At 44.1% G+C, this 24,039-nt stretch overlaps 1 protein-coding gene across 2 annotated transcripts in view; it reads left to right on the forward strand.

The window, feature by feature from the left end:
- LOC138569222 (uncharacterized) overlaps positions 1 to 24,039 on the forward strand; it is a 165,993-nt gene that overhangs the window by 70,518 nt on the left and 71,436 nt on the right. For both annotated transcript variants that reach the window (XM_069647014.1, XM_069647013.1), the window contains exon 6: positions 15,384 to 15,422. In XM_069647014.1, the coding sequence (XP_069503115.1) occupies positions 15,384 to 15,422 (39 nt within the window). The remainder of the gene's footprint in view (positions 1 to 15,383; positions 15,423 to 24,039) is intronic.

Here is a 24,039-nt window from a genome sequence, read left to right on the forward strand (position 1 = left end):
CTTCGCTTCCACTGTCTCACTTTTCCATGCAACCTACTGCCCCGCTTGGTCAGCAAAAACAAACGGGGGACCATGAACGTGTTCAGACCATCTTGACTTCAATTAGTCTTCAGGTGATCACCAGCGAAGCTCGAGCCATGACTTTCTGTGACAGAAGCTTGCCGAGACCAGTCCCTGAAATTACTGAATCTGGAAGCGAAAACGCACTTGCATGTCAAGCCCCTGAAGGGCTCTTGCACTGTCTTAAGGACAATCCTGGAGCGCTTGCGGCTGATCCATTGCTAACGGGAGTTCCTGCTAGCACTTTTAGCCTGCTCTCCATCCAAAATAATCTAGATTCAAGCTCTATTGCGAGGACACGTCGTATTCAACGCATTGTCGAGCTCAAATCTAAAGTTAACTTGCCGACACCAACGTTGATTGACAAAACAATCTTGAATGCAAGCACACCCCATGGAAAATCTAGCCGTCCTAGTGATGAGGTTATTGCCTCAATCCAAACTAGAAATACCTCTTTAACTAATCCTCAATTCAATTCAGAGAGTTCACAATCCTCGTTAACATCCCAAGATCCAGGATTGCTCCCCCCTGAGCATTTCTGTTGAAGCTCTAACCCAGATTCATAACAACGTCCTAGCAGCCTCTGGGGTTGCTCTTGCCCATTTCACAAAACTACTTGAAGCATTAAATGGGACAATTTGTGATCAAGGAGCGGTGCTGTCAAACTTGACAACAAACTTATACAAATTAGATTGCTTCACTAGTTATCTACAACATCAGATGGAGAAAGAGGCGGAAAAATCAATGAAGTGGCAAGATAGACTAAGCGACCTGGCAGCTCGTCACCACTGCCAAAATGATTCATTAAGTGAAGGTCTGCTGGAAGCGGTAAAATGGATGCGCAAAAAGGACTTTAACGATCACAGAAGCCAACCTGAACTAGTTTCTTCCACCAAAGGAACTCTCTTCTCAAACATCTTGGCTCCCTTGGTATGAACAGCGCATGTCAGCCCCCCGGCTCTTCTTTCTCGAACGAACACAGTTGAAAGTGCCGAAGGCGATCGAAGTCAATCGACTAATGATGTCCCCCTCCTACAAGAGGCTGCTCCTCCATTACAACCTCCTCTTGCATTGGAGAATATACACGTCCAGGAAAGCACCTCTGCAAATACTTTCAACATTTTTAATGGAGCTGCTAAAACCATAACAACAAGCGACCACAAGAAAGAGCAACGTGTGGATCCAAAAACAAGCAACAAAGACTTGTTCGACAGAATGTCAAAAAATGTATAAGAAATTTAACTACGCCTAAAAAAACAAGTCTTTTTGATCGGAAGCTCACTTCTTCTTCCGTACAGGTCGACTCTCTAGAGGTTCCTACTCCAACAGGAAATGCAAGAGGTGCAACGCATCCATCAAAGAATTTAGCCAAACGCCGACGTGTGGACTCTGGCTCTCATAGTGTTTCCAGTTCTACTTCGGATGACTTATGCAATCTATCAACATACTCCATTAAGACTGGTGACTCTTTAGATCGGTCACCCGAGGCTAAAGAAGTTGACTCATCTGTCTCCTCTAATGTGAGATCGGTGCCCGCAATTGTCAATGTTGGAATTAGCCACTCCGGGCATGCAGTGGAGTCGAATGGTGCTAACGTCATAAAAGCCAAACCCTCGACTTGCACTTCCAGGCTGAATCCAAAACAAACCATGAACCAGAGGAAACCGGGTATCCACTACTCATCCAGAGTACATGGAAATTTATCTCCTCAAAAAAAACTCCTGTTCTTGGAAACTTCGGTTACAAAATATACAACAAGATGAAAAAGAAGTCAATCTAAATCGAAGAAATGTTTTAAAACTATTTGCCTGCATTCCATAACTTCGATCAATTTCATCAGACGACATCAAGATCGTGGGATATACAACTGAACTGACCCCTGACCAAGTCCTACTTCACATTCCATCTGCTGCTGTGAAAAAGCTCCTTCTTCAAGCAACAGAGGATCTTCTGCTGTATGGCTTTGATCTTAGTGTCGAACCTGACTTCAACTCTCAAGCTACAAATCCAGCAAATAACTTAAATGGAGATAATTCCCTAAGTGGTGATCGGCGCACTGCCTTGCAAAAATCACTATCACTTCTACAGGCAAACAGTCATCTTTCCAATCAACCGGAAAGCAAAGGAAAAAGTGGTCAAGTTTCCAAAGTAGCAAAAGGCTTGCGAAAGTAACAATGAGCATCTAGCTCATACAGCGAGCTAACCTTGCTCTCATGGAACACTCGAGGATTCACACATTTGTTCAACAACTTCACTGAATCTTTTGAGCACGTCTTCGTAATTTGTCTCCAGGAAACATGACTCTGCGACCCTCAGACCTGTGATGGGTTCACCACCTTTATAAACCCGGCAAGAAAAAATACCAAAGGACGTCCCTACTCAGGTTTAAAAACGCTATTGAAAATCCAAAACTGGTGGTCACTCCTTGCTTCCTCCAATCCAAATCCGTTTGTACAAAGCACTTTGATCCAAGTCTAATTTACTTATAATCAACGGATATTGGAATCCTGCCATGATCTCTGCCATGTCGTTTATTCATACCATAACGACTTTAATTGATGACACCTTTCTCAATTATAACAACCTTTCCATTCTGGTATGTGGTGACTTCAATTGTAGTTGGTTTAAATATGACCCGTTTACGAAGACAAATACTCGATTGATGGACAATGCAGTTCTCCCAAGAGGACAAGCTTGGTCGAATGCCCTCATTCAACGACGTTGTCAGATGGTCAACGGGTCTATCAAAGGTGACCAACCCCCCGGACCGACATGGAAGGGTATGCAATGTTATAAAACTCTAGACTACATTTGGGCTTCGGACAACATTTTTGCAAAATTGGTTCCCCATAATGTGATGCAGATGAAGCAAAGCGACCACGACATGCTACGGCTTGTTTGGACAGAAGAAGGTTGTATCTCCACTGAAAAATATGCACCAAATCTATCAATAAATGCCGCAGGAAACAGGCTTTCAACAACCGGCCCCTTAATTGCAACCCTAACCCATAGATTCTATCAATCACAGAATGTGGAATACACACCACTGCTGGCAGACTTCACTTTGAAGGTTGTAAATTCAAGATCAGTTGGATCTACCCCAAATCATTTATATTGTCATGATCTAGCTGTGGCAAAAAAAAGTTTAAGGAAAGACTTACGCATTATTAAGAAAAGATGCCTAGATCAGGTTGTCAAAATACTGAAAATCAAAAAACGGCGACAAATCTATCGCAACTGGTTGAGATCTCATAAGACTCTAATCGATCAACATCGTGCAGAAATCATGCTATCACTACTAATAACAAAGAACACATGTGAAATTTGGGCTATTTTGAATAAAGGAAACACCAAATCCATACATACCATCTCAAATTAAATCTGTAGTGACACATGGTTTCATTACTTTACATCAATTTATAAAAAGCCCATGGTTATTTCAAACGTACCTTCAGAGTCTCAAGCAATTGCCTGGGAGATCACACCTTCGTCCCAAGAGCTTGAACTCTCCATCGGAAAGCTTAAGAACTCGAGAGCTGATGGGCCTGATCAAATCTCAAACCTAATGCTAAAAAAACACAAGACATATTGGGCTAAATTTATTCAAGGCCTATTTTTGAAGATTTCGGTTACCAACAAAATACCATCCTCATGGTGTAAAGCAATAGTGGTTCCAATTTATAAGAAGGGCAGTAGAGCTGATCCTGAAAACTATCGGCCTATTGCCCTTCTCGATACAATTGGGAAAATATTTGGCTCTTTCTTGCGTCAAAGATTGGTGCAATGGGCATCCAAAGCCAGCAAATCTGACTGTCGTCAAACTGGCTTCACGAGCCAAGTAGGCGTGCACATCAATCTTACTCTTATCACACTCTTGAAATAGACTGCTTTGGAATCCAGGAAAAAAGAAGTCTTTGCCTTTGTCGATTTACGACAAGCATTTGACGCAATCAATCACCAGAAATTATGGGATAAATTACGATCATGGAAGTGCCCAAAACAGCTCCTGGATCAAATTATCGCCCTACATACGGATACTACAATCCAAATCAGATTGAATTCCCAAGGCGACCTTACTCCACCAATACCGACACATAAAGGTGTGAAAAAAGGGCTGCCCACTTGCGGCGGTCCTTTTCAAATTATTCCTTGCTGACCTCCCAGAATGGTTGGATAAAGTCCATTGTTTTCCACCAAAGGTCAACGGGTCTCATCTGAAATATCTGGTTTATGTGGACGACATTGTCTTAATCGACCAAACACAGATCGGGTTACAACGTCTTGTGCAGAGGCTAAATGATTATCTGACTGCAAATGACTTGTCTTTAAACACCGAAAAAAACAATATCATGTGTATTGGGCATACCATCTCAAGAAAAGACAAAAAATTTTGATGGGCCATTGGAAACAACCGTTTAAACACTGTGAAGTCAATCCGATATCTGGGTGTACTGATAAACGACTCAATCTGTGAAGCCGTGTGGACTTCAGATCTAATTGATAGAACCGATATCCTAGTCCTACAAGGTGCTAAAATCAATAAAGAATATGGAAAATTCTCAATTGCACCTGTAAAACTGTTCTATCTGCAGAAAGTAATACCTACACTCACCTTCGGTGGAGAAGCAGGGCGGAATCTGGATCACAGCCTTTGGCAGAGACTCGAAGGAAAGTTCTGGCGACGTGTCCTGGGCCTTCCCAATTACATCTCGATTGTCGCTTTGCGATACGAATTGGCTCTCAACTCATTATATATGACGATCATTTGGAAATCGTTATCTACCCTACGAAAAATGTATCTCGGCTCTGAAATTCCTGCCTACCAAATCTTTATCAACGATAACAACTGTTCACATACATCAATCTTGACATCATGGGTGAATAAACTAAAAGCTATAATGGAAGTCGCAAATATCAGTAAGTCCAAACTTCTCACCCGTCCTCAATACGCCAAAAGAAAGCTAGAAACATGGGACTGCATCTGAACCTACGAAGCGCGAGCTTCTCTCAAATCAACCTTGCCTCTGTCTCGAGGCACAATGAAACTGCATAATCCACCAAACTACCTCACGAACTGCCCCTCACGCCATCATAGGAGTCAGTTCCTAAGATTTTGCTTAAACGCCCTACAAACTAGAGAAATGCAATGGATACGGCACAATAAGGAAATCAGCGACAATAATTGTCGATTTTGTGCTGCATCAGAGGTCGAGTCATTAAAGCATCTTGTAACCGAGTGTCCAATGCTGACTGCTCAACGTGAACTCCATTTGGGCAACTTTAAACCATCTTTCTACAATGCGGACGATTGGTGGGAACTTGTTTTGGCCGGCAGAAATACCAATCTTACATGCAACTTAATTAACTTTCATGACATGATCTTGCTGACCGAGCCAATTTGAGCTGTCCTTTTTTTTTCTTAAGGTTTTAGATTTAAACGCGAAGAAATCTGTTTAAGTTCCACGGAAGTCTGTAACTCTTGGAAATTATTTTTTCTTTTCTTTGAAAATTCAAAAGTTGACAAAGGTGTTTGGAATTTTTTGTAGACTCAGGTCGTTGCTGAATCAATGTAACAAAAGTTTGATATTGTATATTGAACTGAAGTTTTACAATAAAAAAAAATATCTACTTCTTTTATCGTCTTGAAGCACGTTAGGATTAAAAAATATTTTAAATAATTTTGTGTGTGGCACTCATTGGGCACTTGTTAGGTACTCATTGTGTATTGTGTTGCATTGATTTTATCCCTATTATCTCTATGGGGAAAATGAAAGCGCAGGATGATTGGAGCCCGGGTTGCTGGCAAAAAGTGCAAAAAACCCAAACAACTAAAAATGGGCCATGATCTTGCCAAAGGTAAGCCCAATCTTTTACAACGCTCCTTTGATTCATATGTGGAAGATATGCGCAGTAAAATAGTGAAACATATTAATATCACTGAACAAAACCACACTGGATGCTGCTTCGGGTTTAGGAGGGGATCCCACAGTCGACAACACTGACCAGATCGGCTGTATTGATGGGATGGGGGCTTCGGGGTGTGGGTTGACTGATGCAATTGCTCCTCAGGAGCGGGTGAGGGGGTTTGTATGGCTCAGGACTTGCAGCTTGGAAGGGAGGTAGTCAAGGAAGTAGGTGCAGAAGGGGAAGTGGAGGGGATAGGTTTAGGGAGTGGTGTGAGGGATGCAAGAAGGGGGGTAGGAATGGCTCCTTTGGTGAGCAGCCCCATGGTTGGGAGCCTAGAAGGAGAACTGAGTCAAGATCTTAATTCGTCCTCTGGGGAGGATGAAAAGCTTTGGCTGGAATCACTTTGAGATGTAAAGCTCAAGCCCCTCCAGACCGTACTTGACTCATTGCAGGCATTTAAGTCTGGCATTAATAACACACTGGCTATCATGGATGACTTGATTAAAGTTTTAACAAAAAGAGTGGCAGACTTGGCTATGGTGGGGCTGGAGTTGGGGGAGGGATTGAGTTAAACGGCAAGATATCTCCAGGGGGTGGGGTGAGTGGTGAGCGTCTTGGTCAGGGCATAGAAGTGGGTGGGTCGGTGGTGCAGGAAATGAAAAGGAAGCAACCCCTAAGTTAACCTCAATTTCACAAGGCCTGGCTGGACTGAGTTAAGCTCTAGGTCTCTGACAGGGGACTCTGGTGCTGATGTATCCACAGGTTTGTCGGAAAAGAGCATTTTGAATCTACCACCTGCAGCAGCCCCTTTTGTGAGGATTATTATGGGTGTACCGGGGCTATTCTCTAATGGGCTATTTCTCTAATGAACAAATCGACCCATTGGATAAACACTAACCTGATTGGTCTGAACATTGATCCAAGCCTTATATTAATGGCAAGAAGGGTAGGTTGGGTCGGCCAAAAGCCCAAACAAATGGAGAGGGACTGTGTAGTGGTGTCCTTCCCGGACCCAACGGTGGTTAGCTATTTAGTTAACTCCAACCTCTCTAGAGGCTTAAAACCAAATGGCTACAGCCTCCATAGCAGGTTGCTCTTGTTAGATTTTTTTCTACTCCTGCAAAAAGAGGGCGGCTGATGGAGGGAATGACTTGTCTGAACCTACCAGGGGGAGGGAAGCCCCGAGTGTTGCCTACGTACGGGGGCTTCTTTATTTATCTTTTGTTCATAGAGTGTATGCGGGTCAGAGGATTAATCCAAATCTTGAAAGGTTGAACACAGAGAGGGAAGGGGCATCCACTACTGGAGTTTAAATAGCTAACCGGTATGAGATCAACCTCTTGTGAAGATCTGGATTGGAGCATGGTTGAACAGGCCTACCCAGTTGACCAGGAGGGCTTCGAAGGGATCGGGGGGGGGCCTCTGGTCCGGAACTTAGTGGGCAACCAATGCAAACCAAAGTAGCCCCTACGGTGTCCAGTTTGCTATGATGGAATATAGCCGGGCCAGGGGGAAATTCGACCGGGAAGATACTGTTGAGTTTTTAAAAGCCCATGTCATTCTCTTCCAGTAGACTTGGGCCATGGAGGCCCCGTTGTTAGACTTTTTTTATCATTCGGATTCCAGCAAAAAATAAATGCTAAGGGAAGATGCTATGGGGCCTGGCAATTCTTATCAAGACATCTCTTAACTGTAGGGAAAGGCTAGTGGAGACTAACATGGACTACCTACAGGTGCTCCGTATCTTTCCTTCTAGGGGGGTCCCAGTATTAATCTTGAACCTTTATAATAGCCCCAATAAGGATGAGGCGGACAGGTTAGCAATGGTCAAGGTTTTTATTGATGAGCTACTATTAAACCGGAGGAATCGCAATGAGCAATGTATATGGGGAGGAGACTTTAACCTCAAAATGGGTGTAGGCTTATCCAAGGATCTACTAGACCCATTGGAGGACTGGTCACTGAACATCCCCCTGCCTGTGATGAAAGATGGGTCGGTGTGTGCAAAGGGTCTTCAAATGTGTCTATGGCTCATAGAATGGGGGTTGCGTTCATTTAACAGACGCATAGTACCCGACATCCCGGATAACCTCACCTTCAAAAATCACCAAGGTTCCTCGACAATTGATTATTTTTGTATTTCCCTAGATCGTTGGGATAGGGTAGTGGGCTTTGAAGTGCTGCTGGACGTTAGTAGTGATCATCACCCAATCTTTCTGAAAGTGAAGCGTGTGGTGAGGGGGTAGGCCCCCGAGACTCCCCTGTGTGCTTGGCTAATGTGAATGCTACCTCTTCTAGGAGAATCCAATGGGGAAAAATATGGGAGTCCAACTTGCACATACACACCATATTAGAGAATGTATTCCTTATTTACGACATTTTGGACAGCTCTGCAAACCCTGGGCTGGTAGTAGAACAGTGTACAAAGGTACAGAGTGCTTTGGCCAAAGGCTTCACGATACATTGTAAGACGAAAGGGAAGCCTCACAAAAGTGGGTGTTTTGATGGGGCCTGTACTAATGCAAGAAAGCACTCCTGAGGGCCCTGAAAGCATCGATTCGCACAAGGAGGGAGATTGCTCAAGCCAGAGCGAACTACCCCAGGGAGTTACAGAGAAGGGAAATGGAAATTGAAGGTGAAGCTTGGGAGGGCTTTTTGGATGCCTCAAGGCGTAATGACCAGAAAGCCTTTTGGGAATATGTGAAAGGGGGCACTACCCCGGACCCAATGGAAAGATCTAGCGGCACACACGTGGAAGAAGCAGCATGGGTGGGGTATTTTGGAAATCTGTTTGGTGGAGGGGTTCAAGTGGAAAGCCCTGGGAGAAGTTGCCCATCTTTAAAGTTTAAGTTAGAGGATGTCTCCTAGACCATTGCTCAACAGGCTCTCAATCGAGCACCGGATCCTGATGCGATCCTCTCAGACCTCTTTCAGGACCCTTTGGATCTTCGGGCCCCTTTGCTGACATCAGTGTTTAATGCTTGCATGGAGACACGCTCCTATCCACCATTGTGGAAAACTGACATTGTCTTTCCCATTTTAAAGAAAGGGGACCCATCGAGCCCTATGTCCCACAGACCCATCTCGCTGTTAGACACCTCCTTTAAGATCTTTGTTAGGGTTCTTTTGGGGCATATTGAGGCCTTGTTATCTGAGAGGGCGGTCCTCTCCGATATCCAGTTTGGCTTTAGTCCCAGGGTGGATACTATTGGACAGAGTCTTAATCTGTACCTACTCGTTTCCAACTCAGTTGTTTGTAGGAGGAAGGGAGTTATCTTGCCTTCATGGATCTGAGCACAGCCTTCGACAAAGTAGATAGATCAAAGCTGTGGACCGTGCTCAGCTCCACTGGGTGCCCGGGGGCCTTTTTAGTAGTGCTAGGGGAACTGCCGGAGAATGAGGCTTGTGTGTGCAGTGGTCCTGGGGGATATTGCACTGCGCTCTTTAATGTCGGGTGTGAGGTCCGGCAAGGGTGTGTCCTGGCCCCAATTCTTTTCACCCTCTACATTAATGGGCTCTCTAAGGCTCTGGTGGATATGCATGTGGATTACCCGTATCTGGGGGTCTGGGCCTTCCCAGTCCTGGTGTATGCGGATGATACTGTGTTAATAGCCAGGACTCTGAGGGCCCTCCAGATTCTGATCTCTGCGGCCTTAATGGAATATCTGGGGCTCAAAATTAACACCAAGAAATCTTCAGTAATAAGTTGTGTGGGACGAAAGAGGCCGGCGAAGATGCGCCCAATGCTCTACAATGGGGAGAAAATCCCCACAGTCAAGTAATTTGACTATCTGGGGGTTAGGTACTGAGAGTCATTCACAGGTAACGCCCATATCAAAAAACCATCAGCAAAGCTGAGTCTACAAGTGAGGGGGGGGGGGGTGGTTTCACACTTTCTGTCCCGTTGCCACAGACAACCGCTAGATGTAGTCTTTAAAATCTATTCCGCCCAGACGAAAGCTGTGGCCTTATATGGAGCACCATTGTGGGGTTTCCAGTCAGCACACGATATCCAGGTGAAGGAGAACATATTATCCAGAAGGCTACTAGGACTCCCAGGATCCCCCCCGTATCTCTATTCATAAGGAACTGGGAATGGAATTCTGGGAGGACCTGTGGGCTCTGGCACCAATAACATTCTGGAACCGACTTTGGGCGAATTAATGTGCTACCCTTTGCCACTTCATAATTAGGTAATTAATGGCTAGGGATGGTTGGACAAAATCATGTATCTTGAGTATATTGTTAAAGCTTTGTCCCGTGGAAACATCCGGGTTCTGTCTCCCTCAGACAACCTGTTGACCAAATCCCAGATGAGATCCTATAAATGTATCGTGGGAGAGGAAATCAATTCAAAAGGGCCTTTATGGAGTTTGCTACGAATTCTGATCAAGTACACGCTGTGATTAGCCGGGTGAAAGAAATTCAGCCCTACTTAATCTGAGGGTCTACAAAGAGAGATTGCTGGCTAATCACACGTGCTAGATTTGACTGTCTATAGCTGATTTGGCGGGTTGCCCAGCGTGGTGGTGCTAAAGGGGATATGGTTAACTTTTTACTGTTTTGCCCAGGCTACAACAGTATCAGACGGTCAACTTTACTTCTGGTTCTTCCATCAGCTAACATCCGCTCCTACAGGCCGGCAGTTCTGCTCCTTCTGACTGCTGACTCCGTCTTAACAGTGTCGGCCTTATTATCATTTTTTTAAACAGAGACATGCATTTTAGAAAGAGGCTGCTAACCTAATCGATCGGAAATGAATAGCCAGTCATTACAAATGTAGACGTAGTATTGGCTCTAATGAAACAGGGGTATCTTTTCATTCCCTTTCTCCGTTAGCCATGAATTTTATGAATGTCTTCAATCGAGGACTTCGCTATTATTGACTTTACACAAATGAATTTGTACAGGATTTAATGAACTATTTGTATTTTGTCATAACAATCTGTATCTTTCTTTTAGAGAATTATACTTAGATTGATATTTTTACTTGGGACTTTGGACCCGCAGAACTGTTTGTATTTTGCTACCATCCTTTTATCTTTACTGTGAATTGTGTACTGATTTTCAAAAAAAACTTAGGATCCTAAGAGGGGACGGAAATGTTATGTTTTGTGTCTTGTATGTGTTTGATGGATTATTTGATCCAAATAAACATATTGAATGACTGACTGACATTGCATCGGCGAGGTAACACTTAGCAGATTGGCATTTAGGTGAGCCTCTCAGAGTTGTTCACAGATCTCTGATAGATGTTTTAGATCTTCTCTGCAGGGTGTACTCTAGATGCTAATGTAATTGAGGTAGGCTCTGGCAACACAGGATGGATCCAGGACATTATCCATTAACCTCTGGAATGTTGCTGGTGCTCCATGCAAGCCAAATTGTAGGATGGTGAACTAGAATAAATCCTCCAGTGTTGAGAAGGCAGTCTTTGGCTTGGCTTCCTTATTTAGGGGTACTTGCAGTATCCTTTCGTTAAGTGAAGTCTGGACTTGCCTAGGTCTCCACCAGTTCATTAATCCACAGTCTGGGATAAGTATGGAACCTGGAGATTTCATTTATGTATTGAAAGTCAATACAAAGTCGCCATGTGTTGTCAGACCACTCTTTACGTGACTTTTCAATGACCCTCGGGTCAAGCATCTTCTTCAATTCCTCTCTGATTCTGTTTTTCTGAGCCTCCGGTATTCTGTATAGTTTGAGAAATATTACTATTTCTGGGGAGTTTGGCTCTTGTGAACTACCTCCTTACTCAACCAGACTTCAGGGAGAATACATCGGAATAATTGTCAATTAACTCGACCAATTCATGATGCTGGCTTGTGGATAGTCACACCAGCATAACCAATCCTTGGACCTCAATTGGTAATGGCATTTCCATTGTGGTGTTGCCATATGGGATTCCTGTTTTCCCTCCAACTCTTTAACTTATTGATGTGATACCGCTGAGACGATTCCCGTCGGTCTGCTTGCTGTACTTTATAGTTTAATGGTTTAAGACCACTTCCATGAGGACATAGGGTCAATGCAATTTCACTAAGAGCTTGTTCTGGGTAGTTGGGAGCTTGACCATTACTTTATCACCTACTTGGAAAGTACACAGAGTAGACACTTTGCAGATAGATCTTTATTAGTTGGCACATGTTTTCCATGTAGTCCTGGGTATCCCTTTCCATTGGATGATCATTAGTCTGGTGGCTCTATAGAGCTTTGCTCTCCTCTCCCATGATGTCCAGTACATCACAGTGTTCCGGCAGTAGACCAACTCAAACTGGGAGAAGCCGGTAGAGGATTGTGGCATTTTCTGTACTGCAAACAGCGTCCAGGGTATTCAGTCATCCCAGTTGCTTCCATCCTCAGAGACCAACCTTCTAAGGAAACATGCTAGGGCTTGATTGACCCATTCCACTAGGCCATCAGCTTGGGGGTTGTAGATGGAAATTCAGAGGGTCTTAATGTTCATCAATGTCTTCATCTAGAAAATGTGTTTTCCCTCCCCTGGTCTGTAAGAATCTCAGCTGGGAAACCAACTTGAGCAAAGAAAGATATGCGCACCTTCAGGATACCTTTTGGTGGTGTTGCTTTGTATGGAGAATCCTTCAGGGTGTTGGGTCACATAGTTGACAGTTACGAGGATATTTCAATTACTAGACTTAGGAGGTTCAAAGAGGCTGACATTGTCCATAATGATCCTGAAGAATGAAACCGCTATAATGGGTAGAAGCTGTAGAGGCGCTCAGGGTACATCTGGTGAGGTCTTTTGGCAGATGGGACAGTAGGCACAAAACTGTTTAATCTTGGCATAGAGCACAGGCCAGTTGAATTGGCTGAGTAGGTTTTTCTTTAGTCTGAGATGTCCTGCTATCAGGTTGCAGTGGGCCAACTCCAATATGGCCATGCAGGATTGCTTTGGTACAGCAGTTAATGATAGTTGGTACCTTCTAATAGTGGGTTTACATCCACTCTGTATAAAAGTGCATTTTTTATCGATGAAGTGTAGTATCATCAGAGTTTGGCTTCTAATATCAGGTTCTTTCTAGCTTGTCTAGAAGTAGATCCGTCGTCTGTGCGTCAGCAAATCCTATGGAAGATGATCCCGGGAGTACCTGTGATTGGACTCGGTCCTCCTGCACCTCTGCCATCTGGCAAAATCCTGCACCGTCTCTTCCATTGGGCTCCAGCACTCCAATCTCTTCGATCACTGGTGCCAGGAGTCTTGCACAGATGAGTTGAGCTGTGGGTTTGTCGGGTCTTAAAATATAAGTACGGTTTTCCAGATTCAGCATGACTACTCTTATTTCTCCCCGGTAGTCCCGGTCAATCACTCCTGCTCCAATTTCAATAGCGGGCTTATGGGCCAACTGAGATTTTGGAGCAACTGAAATTCAGAAATCTGTCTGACCCATGGCCTGAATCCATTGAGTAATGCTTCAGGTGTTACTCTTTAGGGACTCTGACTGTGTTTCTCAACCTTTCTACCTTCAACATTTTCCTTCTCTATCTTAACTAATTCAGGGCTTCCAAACATACACTATCTAGTTATTAGTAATCTAAAGCGGTTACTGTGATGTGCCATACAGACACTCGGCCCGATTCTGTCTCCTTCCTTTAACGCTCACCTACTCCTCTCCCTCTCTCCTTCCTGATGGTCTTTCCTCACTACTCTGCAGCTCCAACTCCAACTCCACCCACCTTGCTCCATCTACTCTCTTTCTCTTCCTCTGCTGTCCCTCCAATACTTCTCACTCCTTCTGAGCTTCAACCCCACCCTTTGATGTTATTACCTTTTCTACTACACTGTTACTCCCTCTTACTGCTGCTCCTTCCTCCACACTATAACTCCACCTTCCTCCAACTCAAACACCATCCCTTCACTCACACAATCTGTTCACATTCACTCTCTACCCTCCTTCTCCTAACCACACCTGTCAAGCTTTCATGCTTACTTTCAATGCATTACCACTTTCACTCAATAACCAATTCCTCACCTTCTCAAGACATTTCCCCCACACTCCACTGCTCCTTCCTTCCTCCTGCTGATCTCTTGGTCTGCACCCTCCTCCTCCTCTGACCTCACTTAACTACCCACACCTTTCTTTTTCCTGCTGTCCTTTCCCTGCTCCCCCTCTTCTCTCCATTGGATTACTGACCCTGGCCAATGTGGCCCTGCCTTCCATGCCCGGAGGTGTAAGAAGCAGAAAAGTTCCCAAATAGAAGGTTAAGTGCATTCCACTTTCTCCACACGGGTGAACTGTGCAATGAGAATGGCTGCCTGGGAAGCTGAATGCCTGAGTTCATGTCAGTGTGCCTTGGGACCAACATCCCTATGATAAGTGAGGTGTGTTCAGAGGCTGGTGTTCCCCCGATGACTCGCTGGTGGTCTTGGCACTCTGTCAGTGGCTGTGGGAAAGTGCTGCAGATGATCCGAACTTTGGTGCAGCTTTCCCCCATTCCACAGAAGTGTTCCATTGCTGGGTCTCTCTTCTTGTTTCTGGTGGGAGAAAGCAACTTGTGAGGGACACAGGCATGTTGTTCTCGCTGAGACAAGTCTGGAAAGTGTTGCAGACCTCATGTGGCGTGGAAGTGCTGCTAGTTCTAAATTGTTGCTCAGTTCTGTTTATCTCAGGTGCACTTATTCTGGAAAAGCCAGAGAGAGTCTGGCGAGAACTTTGTTCCAGAAGCATTTCGTGAGAGAAATCAGTACTGCACATGTATAAGCTGGTGGCCAGGCAGTCATTGTTGCATTCTCAACTATCCCCGCATTCCTGCGGGGTAGGACTGGCTCTGGATTTCTCTAATATGCTAGTGGTCAAGTGGCTTTTGCAAGCCCTAATATGGCTCCAAGGTGTCTTTAGTATTTCAACAAGAGGACTCCATTATGCAATGGCTGTACTTGTGCATCCATAATTGGCAACTCAATGTTTTTCTAGTCATTAACAGATGACTTTCTCCGGCGACGTTGCTAATAGATTGCCAATAAGGCAGTCCATGGACGATTCTGCTTGGGGGCCTTGCAAAATCAGACTCTCTTACTAAACACACAATTGCCACTGTGGCCAGCATGTTGTTGTCTGTTTTGGAGAGCGTTGGTAATTTTAGTAAAGTGGGCAGCGTGCATGCTGTTCCAGCCAGAACTCCACAAGTGACATCCTCCTCATAGCTGGCCTTTTGGGCATATAACTCCAAATGGCAACATCCATGAGTCATGCACCTTGCGGTACTGTTACACATATTAAGGTTGCACCAAAGCACCATTTTACACTGCATTTGGCATTACAGATACATTCTCATAACAATAGCAATCCATTTTGGGGTGTGTTGTATTGTAAAAATGCTAATTCATTACACTTTGGGTATGACTTCCTGCTGTAATTATGCAGAAGTTGTCATCCAACTTGTCTTTTTTTTTTCAGAAGCTGAGGATTTTTCAGGATTCCCCACATCTTCCACCGGTGAGTTGTTTTCATGTTAACCATGGGTTCACGGTTCTGTCATCCTTTTGTGCTGTTTGTCATGTTATCTGGAGCCGCTACTCAAGTCATAGCAGTTCATCCTCAGCAGTTTCATTTGTAGTTCATTGTATGAGGTTCCTGTCAGCCAGTTACACAGCAGCAGTGGAGTGATGTTACTATCCTTCATGGTTGGCTCAGGAGACAGAGGGATTAGAGGGATTGAGTGGGGATTTGTGTGTGTATGTGTGTGCGTGTTTTTGCACAGAGGTGGTAAAGAGTTCTCCTCATAGACCATCGGATTTTCACCCAAGGGCACCAAAGGGAGCACTGTCAAATAGCTGCCAAGCAGTTTGTGCCCTCAACCAGCAAACAATCCATATTACAACAAATAATTTGGGGCATATTCTTAAACAATGTGCCTGGCTGTATTCCCAGAGAGTCCCTGTGGCTTGAATGCTTCTAGGTTTAAAAGGGAGTTCAATGTACCTATAACTGTGGTGTGTTTTAAGACACCCGGAAGTAAACTATGGAGGTAATATTGGTAGCATTTCAGCAGCACTGTAGGTTTTTTCGTATAGGGTTCTTTGCAGAAATGTTGCCCAATGTCTGCAGCAAGCTCACAGATATGCTGCTCACCTTATCTCCAGCCTAAAGAAAACGGATACATCACCCAGGCAATAAAAATGTGTTGCTGACCAAACAACATATGGATGTCAAGATGATGAGCCTAATACATTAAGCTCTTCATCCATAGTGACCTCTCAAGCTTCTCAAAGTATTCTTGCACTCGTAGCCAAGCAGACTGCTAAGGCTGGCCTCCAGCAACATGTTAGCCACCTGCAAACTAAAGGACATACATTTTCGGGTAAAGCCATAAAATGTTAAGTCGTCTCCTTTTGTAGCTCTGCTGTTGCATTTATGTCTGTCACTGGCCTGTATCTACATCCCAGGGGCTCAGACGACTTACCTGATCCACTCCGCATTTGCCCCCCACAAATAATTGTCTCTCTCGCTGTCTGTGTTTTGAAGTATCACTGGTGGTATGGGCACTATACAAAAGATATAAAACACATTGCTGCAAAAGATATAAAACGCATCACTACACAATGAAAATCACCAAGTTCCAGGTGTGAAGGATTCAGTAGCTGTTCATTCACATCTCCACTGTCGAGAGAGACTCAGCCCACCAGTGTCCAGTTACTCTAGGTAGCCTGGCTCCTCTAGGCGAGAACCTTACATAGTTGGCCCGGTATCTGGCCTTCAGTAACAGAAATAGGCTAGTCTGATACGAAGCAGGACGCATCATTACGAACCAGGACCTGCAATGAAGTCAAGCATAAGGCTGAATAGGAGACAGCCACCAGGCATATGTTCTCATCCTGAATGACCCCAAACGGTCAACCCTATAGTCTCTCCTTTCACACATTCTACATTCCATTCAATATTCCACCCACAATTCCCAAGCACAGAGGACACAGCAACTCAGGCACACGGAATGCTACACACCTCCCTTCCTCAAAAATAAAAACATAGTACACGTGCCGCAACCCAACACAATCCTTCTAAAACCATAAGGTTATTTGAGTGTCATGTATTTCAACTGCGTATAATGTGAGGATGCCTCCCACCCCCAAGGTGTGCAGTAAGAGCACATACAAATGCGGTCACACTTGCCACAATAAAACTCTTGCAACCAACTAAACAATAGAAATCTCAACTAAAACCAAGAATGCAGGCCAAGTATGAAACCACGCTCAACAGTCACTGAGGAACCCATCCAATTGAAAGAAACCAGCCACAAATGTCCACTATCTGAGCCAACCACAATCCTAACTAACATATTACCTTCCAAAACAAAAAGCAAACAGGAAATCTCCTAACTGCACAGAATATCACATGCAAACAAAGAAAACCAGTTCGCAGCGGTACATTGAAATAACATGTAGACTTGGTGTAATTGCATCCTTACGTACACAAAGTTGAAATAAGGACAACGATAACTAGCTAATGAATAGTATTAAACCCTACAGATGCACATAATTGCATGAGCTCACAAACATGCACATGTGCAAATCTCAAATAGACATTCACTCCTAATCTTTACATAGAAAAATAAATCATAAAACCATGTTCCCCAACATTGATATGAGGTAAAGCGTGATTATTTGGGCATTTGTTTGGATAGGATGACCTCCTGTAAATAATACATTGACAAATGGTTTATTTTCTGACAGAGTAGGGGAAAACGTGCTAAGGTTTTCTAAGCAAATTGGTGGTAGGGCGGAATCCAAATCTGTTAAATTATGAGACTCAGGCTAGATCCACAGCTATTTATGGGACTGAAGTTTGGTGCTTTTTTATTGCTTAGTCTTGAAATGTTTAAAAAATAAGACTGTCAAAAGGATGTTTGTTGCCCCAGGCAGTATGTCACTAAGCCCTTTGCACGTTCTTGCTTTAAATTATGAGGCCAAAATTAGACTGCTCTTATATTTGTTTGAATATGGAGCTCTGATGATTTGGCGGTTTATAGGGATGCTTTGCGTGTTGTATAGACCCAGCAACAGGTATTTTCTCTGACTTGGTTCAAGTACATCAATGAGGTGTGCTATGAACTCCATTTGGGTAACCTGTGGGAAAATCCCTCTTCAATTGGCTTTGCTTCAAAGTGCTTGTTAAAGTAGTCTTTAAAGATTGGTTCTTGTGCAATAAGATGAGACATCAATGCCCTGGAAAAGTCACTGCCCAACCATGAAGAATAGTGTACATTTTAAAACTCATTTAGATTGCATTGAACATTTGAATACCAAGTCTTCGTCCTGTATGTTTTGTGTAGCGACATTACCCTAGTTTGCATTTGCGGGGTAATAGAATGAGGGGATTCCAATGAACAGTACTCTTTACAGAGGAACTATTGACGATTCATGCCATTTTTTATTATTTTGTCCATTATATGATGGGTTTAGTGGGAGCTGGCTTTTCCCTTTAATGTGTTCCTCTGCCATTGCCACTGAAAGAAGGAAGTGCACTGTCGAAAGTCAAATGGAATTTGACTGTCATGTTTGGTGTAGCCTCTTATTTAATGAAATCTTGGCTAATAAGGATGAAACATTGAAAGAGTTGCCACATAATAAATTGTTTTATGCACTGACATTGCGATGTGTGACTATAGCCATGTTGTATGTTCTGTTTTATGGAATCTATTCTGGAATAAATGTTATTGGTGATCGTGCTCCAATATGTGTGAACATTCATGGCAATGTAGAAGATAAGAAAGACATAATGCTTGAAACATACAGACCAGCATCTAGAATTACAATTCTAGCCAAGCTGATTAAATAAACCTCCAAAACATTTGAAAACTGTTGCTATGTACATCTTGAACAATATTATAATCCACCTACAAATAAAGGAGAAAAGTTGTACTTCTCTTTTGGAAATAGAAATAAAGTTAACAAAAACCTGCAGGGGAGAAATGTCAACGATATAGGTTTGTTATCCTACACACACACACAAGATGCATCATGTAGGCCTACATGTTCACCTAACATAGACAGTAGGTTATGGTGCTCTCAAAACAAAGTAAGAAGCATTAATGATAAATGTACTGTAATCCTGAAAAAGTAGTACATTATGTTACCGAAGTAACTCAGTAATAAGTGTAATCTAGCACTAAATCACAAAGAATGCACAACCAGAGCTCACCCATGCGCATGTTTTTCCAACCAGACAGTAGTAATGAAGATTACCAAAGGTATTAGCGCTGGAGTCTTGATTCTATTAAAGACACGGAGGCGAGCATTATGCTTAAACTCTTTAATGCTACTCCTCATAGCAGCTTCTTCAAATCTTAACTTTTGTCTGTTTAACATATTTTTTGTTTTTTTAAACAGTAAAACCATTCAAACCAAAACTTCTAGCACCTGCTACTACCAATCCCCAAAAGTCCTCAGTGTCTCTGTACTTTTGTGTCCTGTCTAACAACTAATCCTGGGCCAGCACAGCTCTTCCATCATGTCCTGCCTGTACTTCCTCCTCTTACTTTGATGAACTTGCAGTAACAGTACAACCGAAAATGTCAGTTATCGACATCCTTAACATGAAACTTCACCAACTCTGGGTCTTCCTTCCGACCATCAGATGACCCGTCTCTCCAGACGCCTCACGCTATCCGCCATCACTCGGCTCAGCTACTTTTGGTCTCGTCACCTAGTATCCAATCAAAGCACACAATTAGCGTGGGAATACGCAGCCACTGAAAATGTAATCACATCACAGCAGAAATAGCAACATTCATGACAAGAAATATATCAACAGTGTGTCATGCAATTATCCCACCCTGCATATAAGGGCAGGATAATGCTTGCCTATGTGTCTTTAATAGAAACAAGACTCCTGGCGCTAATAGCCCGGTTTATCTTCATTCTTTGTCAAGACAGAATGCGAGCATTATGCTTATTCAAAGCTCTCCAACACCACATTAGCTACAGTAGAGACTGGCTTAAAATAAAAGGTCTTAAACATAGCTTTTGAAGACCAATCGGCAGACTTTAATATATCGTGAAAAGAGGCCCTTGTTGCAAATGCTTTGGACGCCATTGCTCCCCTGATGAAGTGGGCCCTAGATGTTCAAGTCTATGCCTGACCAGCACATGTCCTCTCTAACGCACCTGGCTATGGTGGCTGAAGCTACTGCATGAAAAGGTTTCCTACGCGCTATCAGCAACTGCTGCACGGCCACTGGCCTAAAATCTCCCGTCACTTTCTCATATTCCTTAATGCAACGAGCCACGTACAGCTTGGGCTTGTCTGGGAAATAAGGATATGAAATGACTGTGGACGCACAATTTGTCCTCTGAAGAATCTGGAAAGCTACCCCTTCAGGGTAAAATACTTTCCTGTTAATCTCTAAAGCCTTGACGTCAGAGACTCTCCTGCATGAAGCTAAACACAACAGCATAGCTAACTTGCCAGACAACCGCTGTACTGATAACTGCTCATTCTCAGGGCACTTTTTAAAGAGGCAGAAAAGCACCTCGACATCCCACAATATGGAATTCTTGGGAGTTGGCGGCTTGCGCACTTTCACCCCTCGCAATAATCTGACTACTGCTGGGTGTTCCCCAACTGGTCGGCCTTCACACTTCTCGTGACCTGCGGAAATTGCTGACCTATACACTCCGAGCGTGCGAAACGCTCGCCCGCTCTCGGACAGCTCTGCTAAGAAATTCAGAACTTGCACTACAGGTTCTTCCATTGGGGGTAGGGTATAAGTGATCACCTGAACCAGGCTTTCGGTAGTGGATATATTAATTATTGGTAAAAACATTTCTAATGGGTGTATTGTTTCTACCCACCATAATATTAGGGCTGTCGATATTGGTGCTACCACGCTCATAAAGCACATTATTATCGTTAGTGCCAGCATACAATTTGTTTTACCATGCGTTTTTCTTAAACTTATAGTCTTTATAACTCATTCTCAGCGGTGGTGGTGCAGGAGGAGGCTGGAACCGGTCCCGGCATGTTTCTCGTCGTCCTTCTTCTCCCTTACCACAGTTTGTTGTGGATATCTCTCTTCATCACGCTTGCTCTGATGTCTATAAATTCAATGGAATTCTCACAGTTCAGTTTTGCCTGTCCTTTTTAGCCTGGATTCGATTATTTGTTTTTAGGCGAGATCACTTGTCCCTTCTTATACTGTTCATAGGACCTTTGATCAGTTATCGCCTCAGTATCATGTGCGCCCAGCTCGTCCGCTCTGGTTCCGGACACATGTACTGTTAATCAATTATCTCACTTTCCATAGTACCATGTGCGCCCAGCTTGTCCGCTCTGGTTCCGGACACATGTACTTTTTATGATCGCACCGAGGACCCGCGAGTCTTGAATTGTCCGATTTGCACAATTCTCACGATTCTCTCCTCTACACCCCTGGTTCCTTCTCTGTCCATGATCTGAACCAGAGGTTGACATAAACACCAAAAAAAAGAATGCGGATCACTTTGTCTTCCGAAGCCGCAGGTTGTATCGCCTTGCTCCTGGTATCGTATGATCCGTGAACAGTGCCGGTGCACTTTCAGATTCAGGCTTGAAGTCAGCCTGTGGCGCTACTGCAGGTGGCACCGCGCCAATGATGCAGATCCGTTTTTTGGCGTGCTGGCAAGTGCCGGTGGGCGCCAAAGGGGTACACGATTTGGTTTTGCTGGTATCTGCAAGGCAGATTTCACGTCCGTCAGCAGTGATGTCAATTCTGCTGGGCAACGTTGGGGCACTCTTTGCCCTTCCCCCCTTTTGGCAAACATCTCAGGCTTTGTTTCGAGTTTCACTTCTCGTTTTGGCATATTAGGTGGCTGCTCACTGGCAACAGTTTCTTTCGTTTCTGGGACCGCTGTCTCTTTCCGGTCATCAGTGTCAGGCAAGACTTTCAGTGCAGTTGGAATCTTTTTGGCATGGGTGGCATGGATCCACGACTTCCTTCCATCCACCCGTATTGCCGTCTGCGTCGCCAAAAGTACTTGATGGGGCCCGCGCCACCTGGGTGCTAATGATGACTTTCTTTCAAAGTTTTTTAGCAGCACCCAGTCTCCTGGCTCCAGCGCGTGCCCCGGACTGGTGTACCTTACTGGTAATGCCTCCTGCACCTGCTGATGAATCAAACGCAATTTCTGCATTAAAAGGCCACAATAAGTACTAAGCACAGGATGTTCTATCTCACTAAGTCGTTTTGGCTGAGGTGCGCACCAAACATTTGCCGGTCTCCCCATTACGATTTCGTACGGGGAGAGCCCAGTTTTAGCCTGTACAGACGTACGCATGCATAATAGTGCTATTGGTAATGCATCCACCCAACTCAAATTCCTTCCCGCACAAATCTTGCTAATCTTTGATTTAAGAATCCCGTTGTGCCTCTCCACAAGACCGGCAGAACTCTGATGCCTTGAACTATGGAATCTCTTATCAATCTGGAGACCAGCACATATCTGTAATACCACTGCACCCACAAAATGCGGTCCATTATCAGACCATAGGACCCGGGGCAAGCCAAATCTGGAAAAATACTCCTTCAACATTACTTTTGCCGTACACATTGCTCTGCAATCTTTCAAAGGATATGCCTCCACCCACTTACTGAATGCACAGATTACCACCAAGACGTATTTTAAGTTTTGGCACCTCTCCATCTCTATAAAATCAAAATGAACTACCTCAAACGGCATGGAGGGCGGGCCAAAACTGCCTGTTGGAGTCACTGTTCCCTTTCCTCCATTGTGTTGTAAACACATGATACAGTTCTGCACCAACCTCTCTGCATTCTTTTTTATGTTTACATTCTGCCATACTGTAGAAAGGTGCTGTATCATTTTCTTGGCACAGATGTGCGTAGGGCTGTGGGCCATTGTGACCATTGCAGTCACATACAAATTTGGCAACATCCAGTTTCTAGTTCCCTTGTCCACCCAACAATCCTCCAAATCCAAATCAGCAGATCCCTCTGCCCATCCCTGTATTTCATCGGCCGCAGCCTCTGCCTGCATTTCTTTGACAGTCGCAACTCCATCTTCTATCATACAGGGTACTTCCTCTGTCTGAACCGTCATCATCTTGGTATTCAAATCAGTGGCAGTTTGTTTCGCAATTCTGTCTGCAAACGCGTTTCCCTCTCCTATTTTGCATGTTACTTTTTTATGTGCCTCGCATTTCACTATTGCTAGGCGCTTTGGAAACGTGAGTGCAGACAGCAATCGTACAATCAAAGGGCCATGTTGAATTCTGGCACCATTTGATATCAGAAACCCTCTCTCAGCCCAGAGTCGACCAAAGTTATGAACCACTCCAAAAGCATACTGACTATCAGTATATATTCACATTCAAATTTTCAGAAATCTCGCAGGCTCTGGTTAATGCCATTATTTCTGCGGCTTGTGCTGAATTATAGTGGATTCTTTTACTTTCTACAACACTCTCTAGGATAGTGATAGCGTATGCGGCAGTTGTCGTGCCAGCTGGTAATTTAAAACATGAGCCGTCACAAAATAACTCTCCATCCGGCTCTTTCTGTGGAATATCACTTAAATCAATTCTTCCCTTGGTTTCTTCCTCAGTGACCATTAAGCAATTGTGGGGGGGTGGTTCATTCTTCCCAATTTCTTTTATGGTTAGTGGCATTAATTCTGCAGGATTCAAAGCGCTACACCTCATAATTTGGATATGGGGTGCGAACAAGATAATCTCATATTTTGCCAATCTAGCAGAGGTGAGGTGATGCGTCTGTGTCCTATTTAATAGAAAGTCTATGGCATGTGGCACCATCAGAATTAAATTGTGCCCCAATTCCATCCCTTCCGTTTGTTTCACTGACGCAGCAGCCGCCGCGACAGATCGCAAACATCGTGGTAGTGCGCGCGCTACAGGGTCCAGCGCAGAAGAAAAATAGCCGCACGGCCTATTTCTTTCACCTTGTTCCTGTGTCAAAACCGCCAATGCACATCCTTCACCTTCACACACAAATAGTCTAAAAATGTTCTCATAGTTTGGCGTACCTAAAACTGGAGCCAAGCATAATGCAGTTTTCAATCCATCAAATGCTCTCTGACATTCCTCGTCCCACTGCAAAGGC

The sequence above is a fragment of the Ambystoma mexicanum genome, chromosome 2q, assembly GCF_040938575.1.
Source record: "Ambystoma mexicanum isolate Mex_15411 chromosome 2q, UKY_AmexF1_1, whole genome shotgun sequence".
Classification (NCBI taxonomy): domain Eukaryota; kingdom Metazoa; phylum Chordata; class Amphibia; order Caudata; family Ambystomatidae; genus Ambystoma; species Ambystoma mexicanum.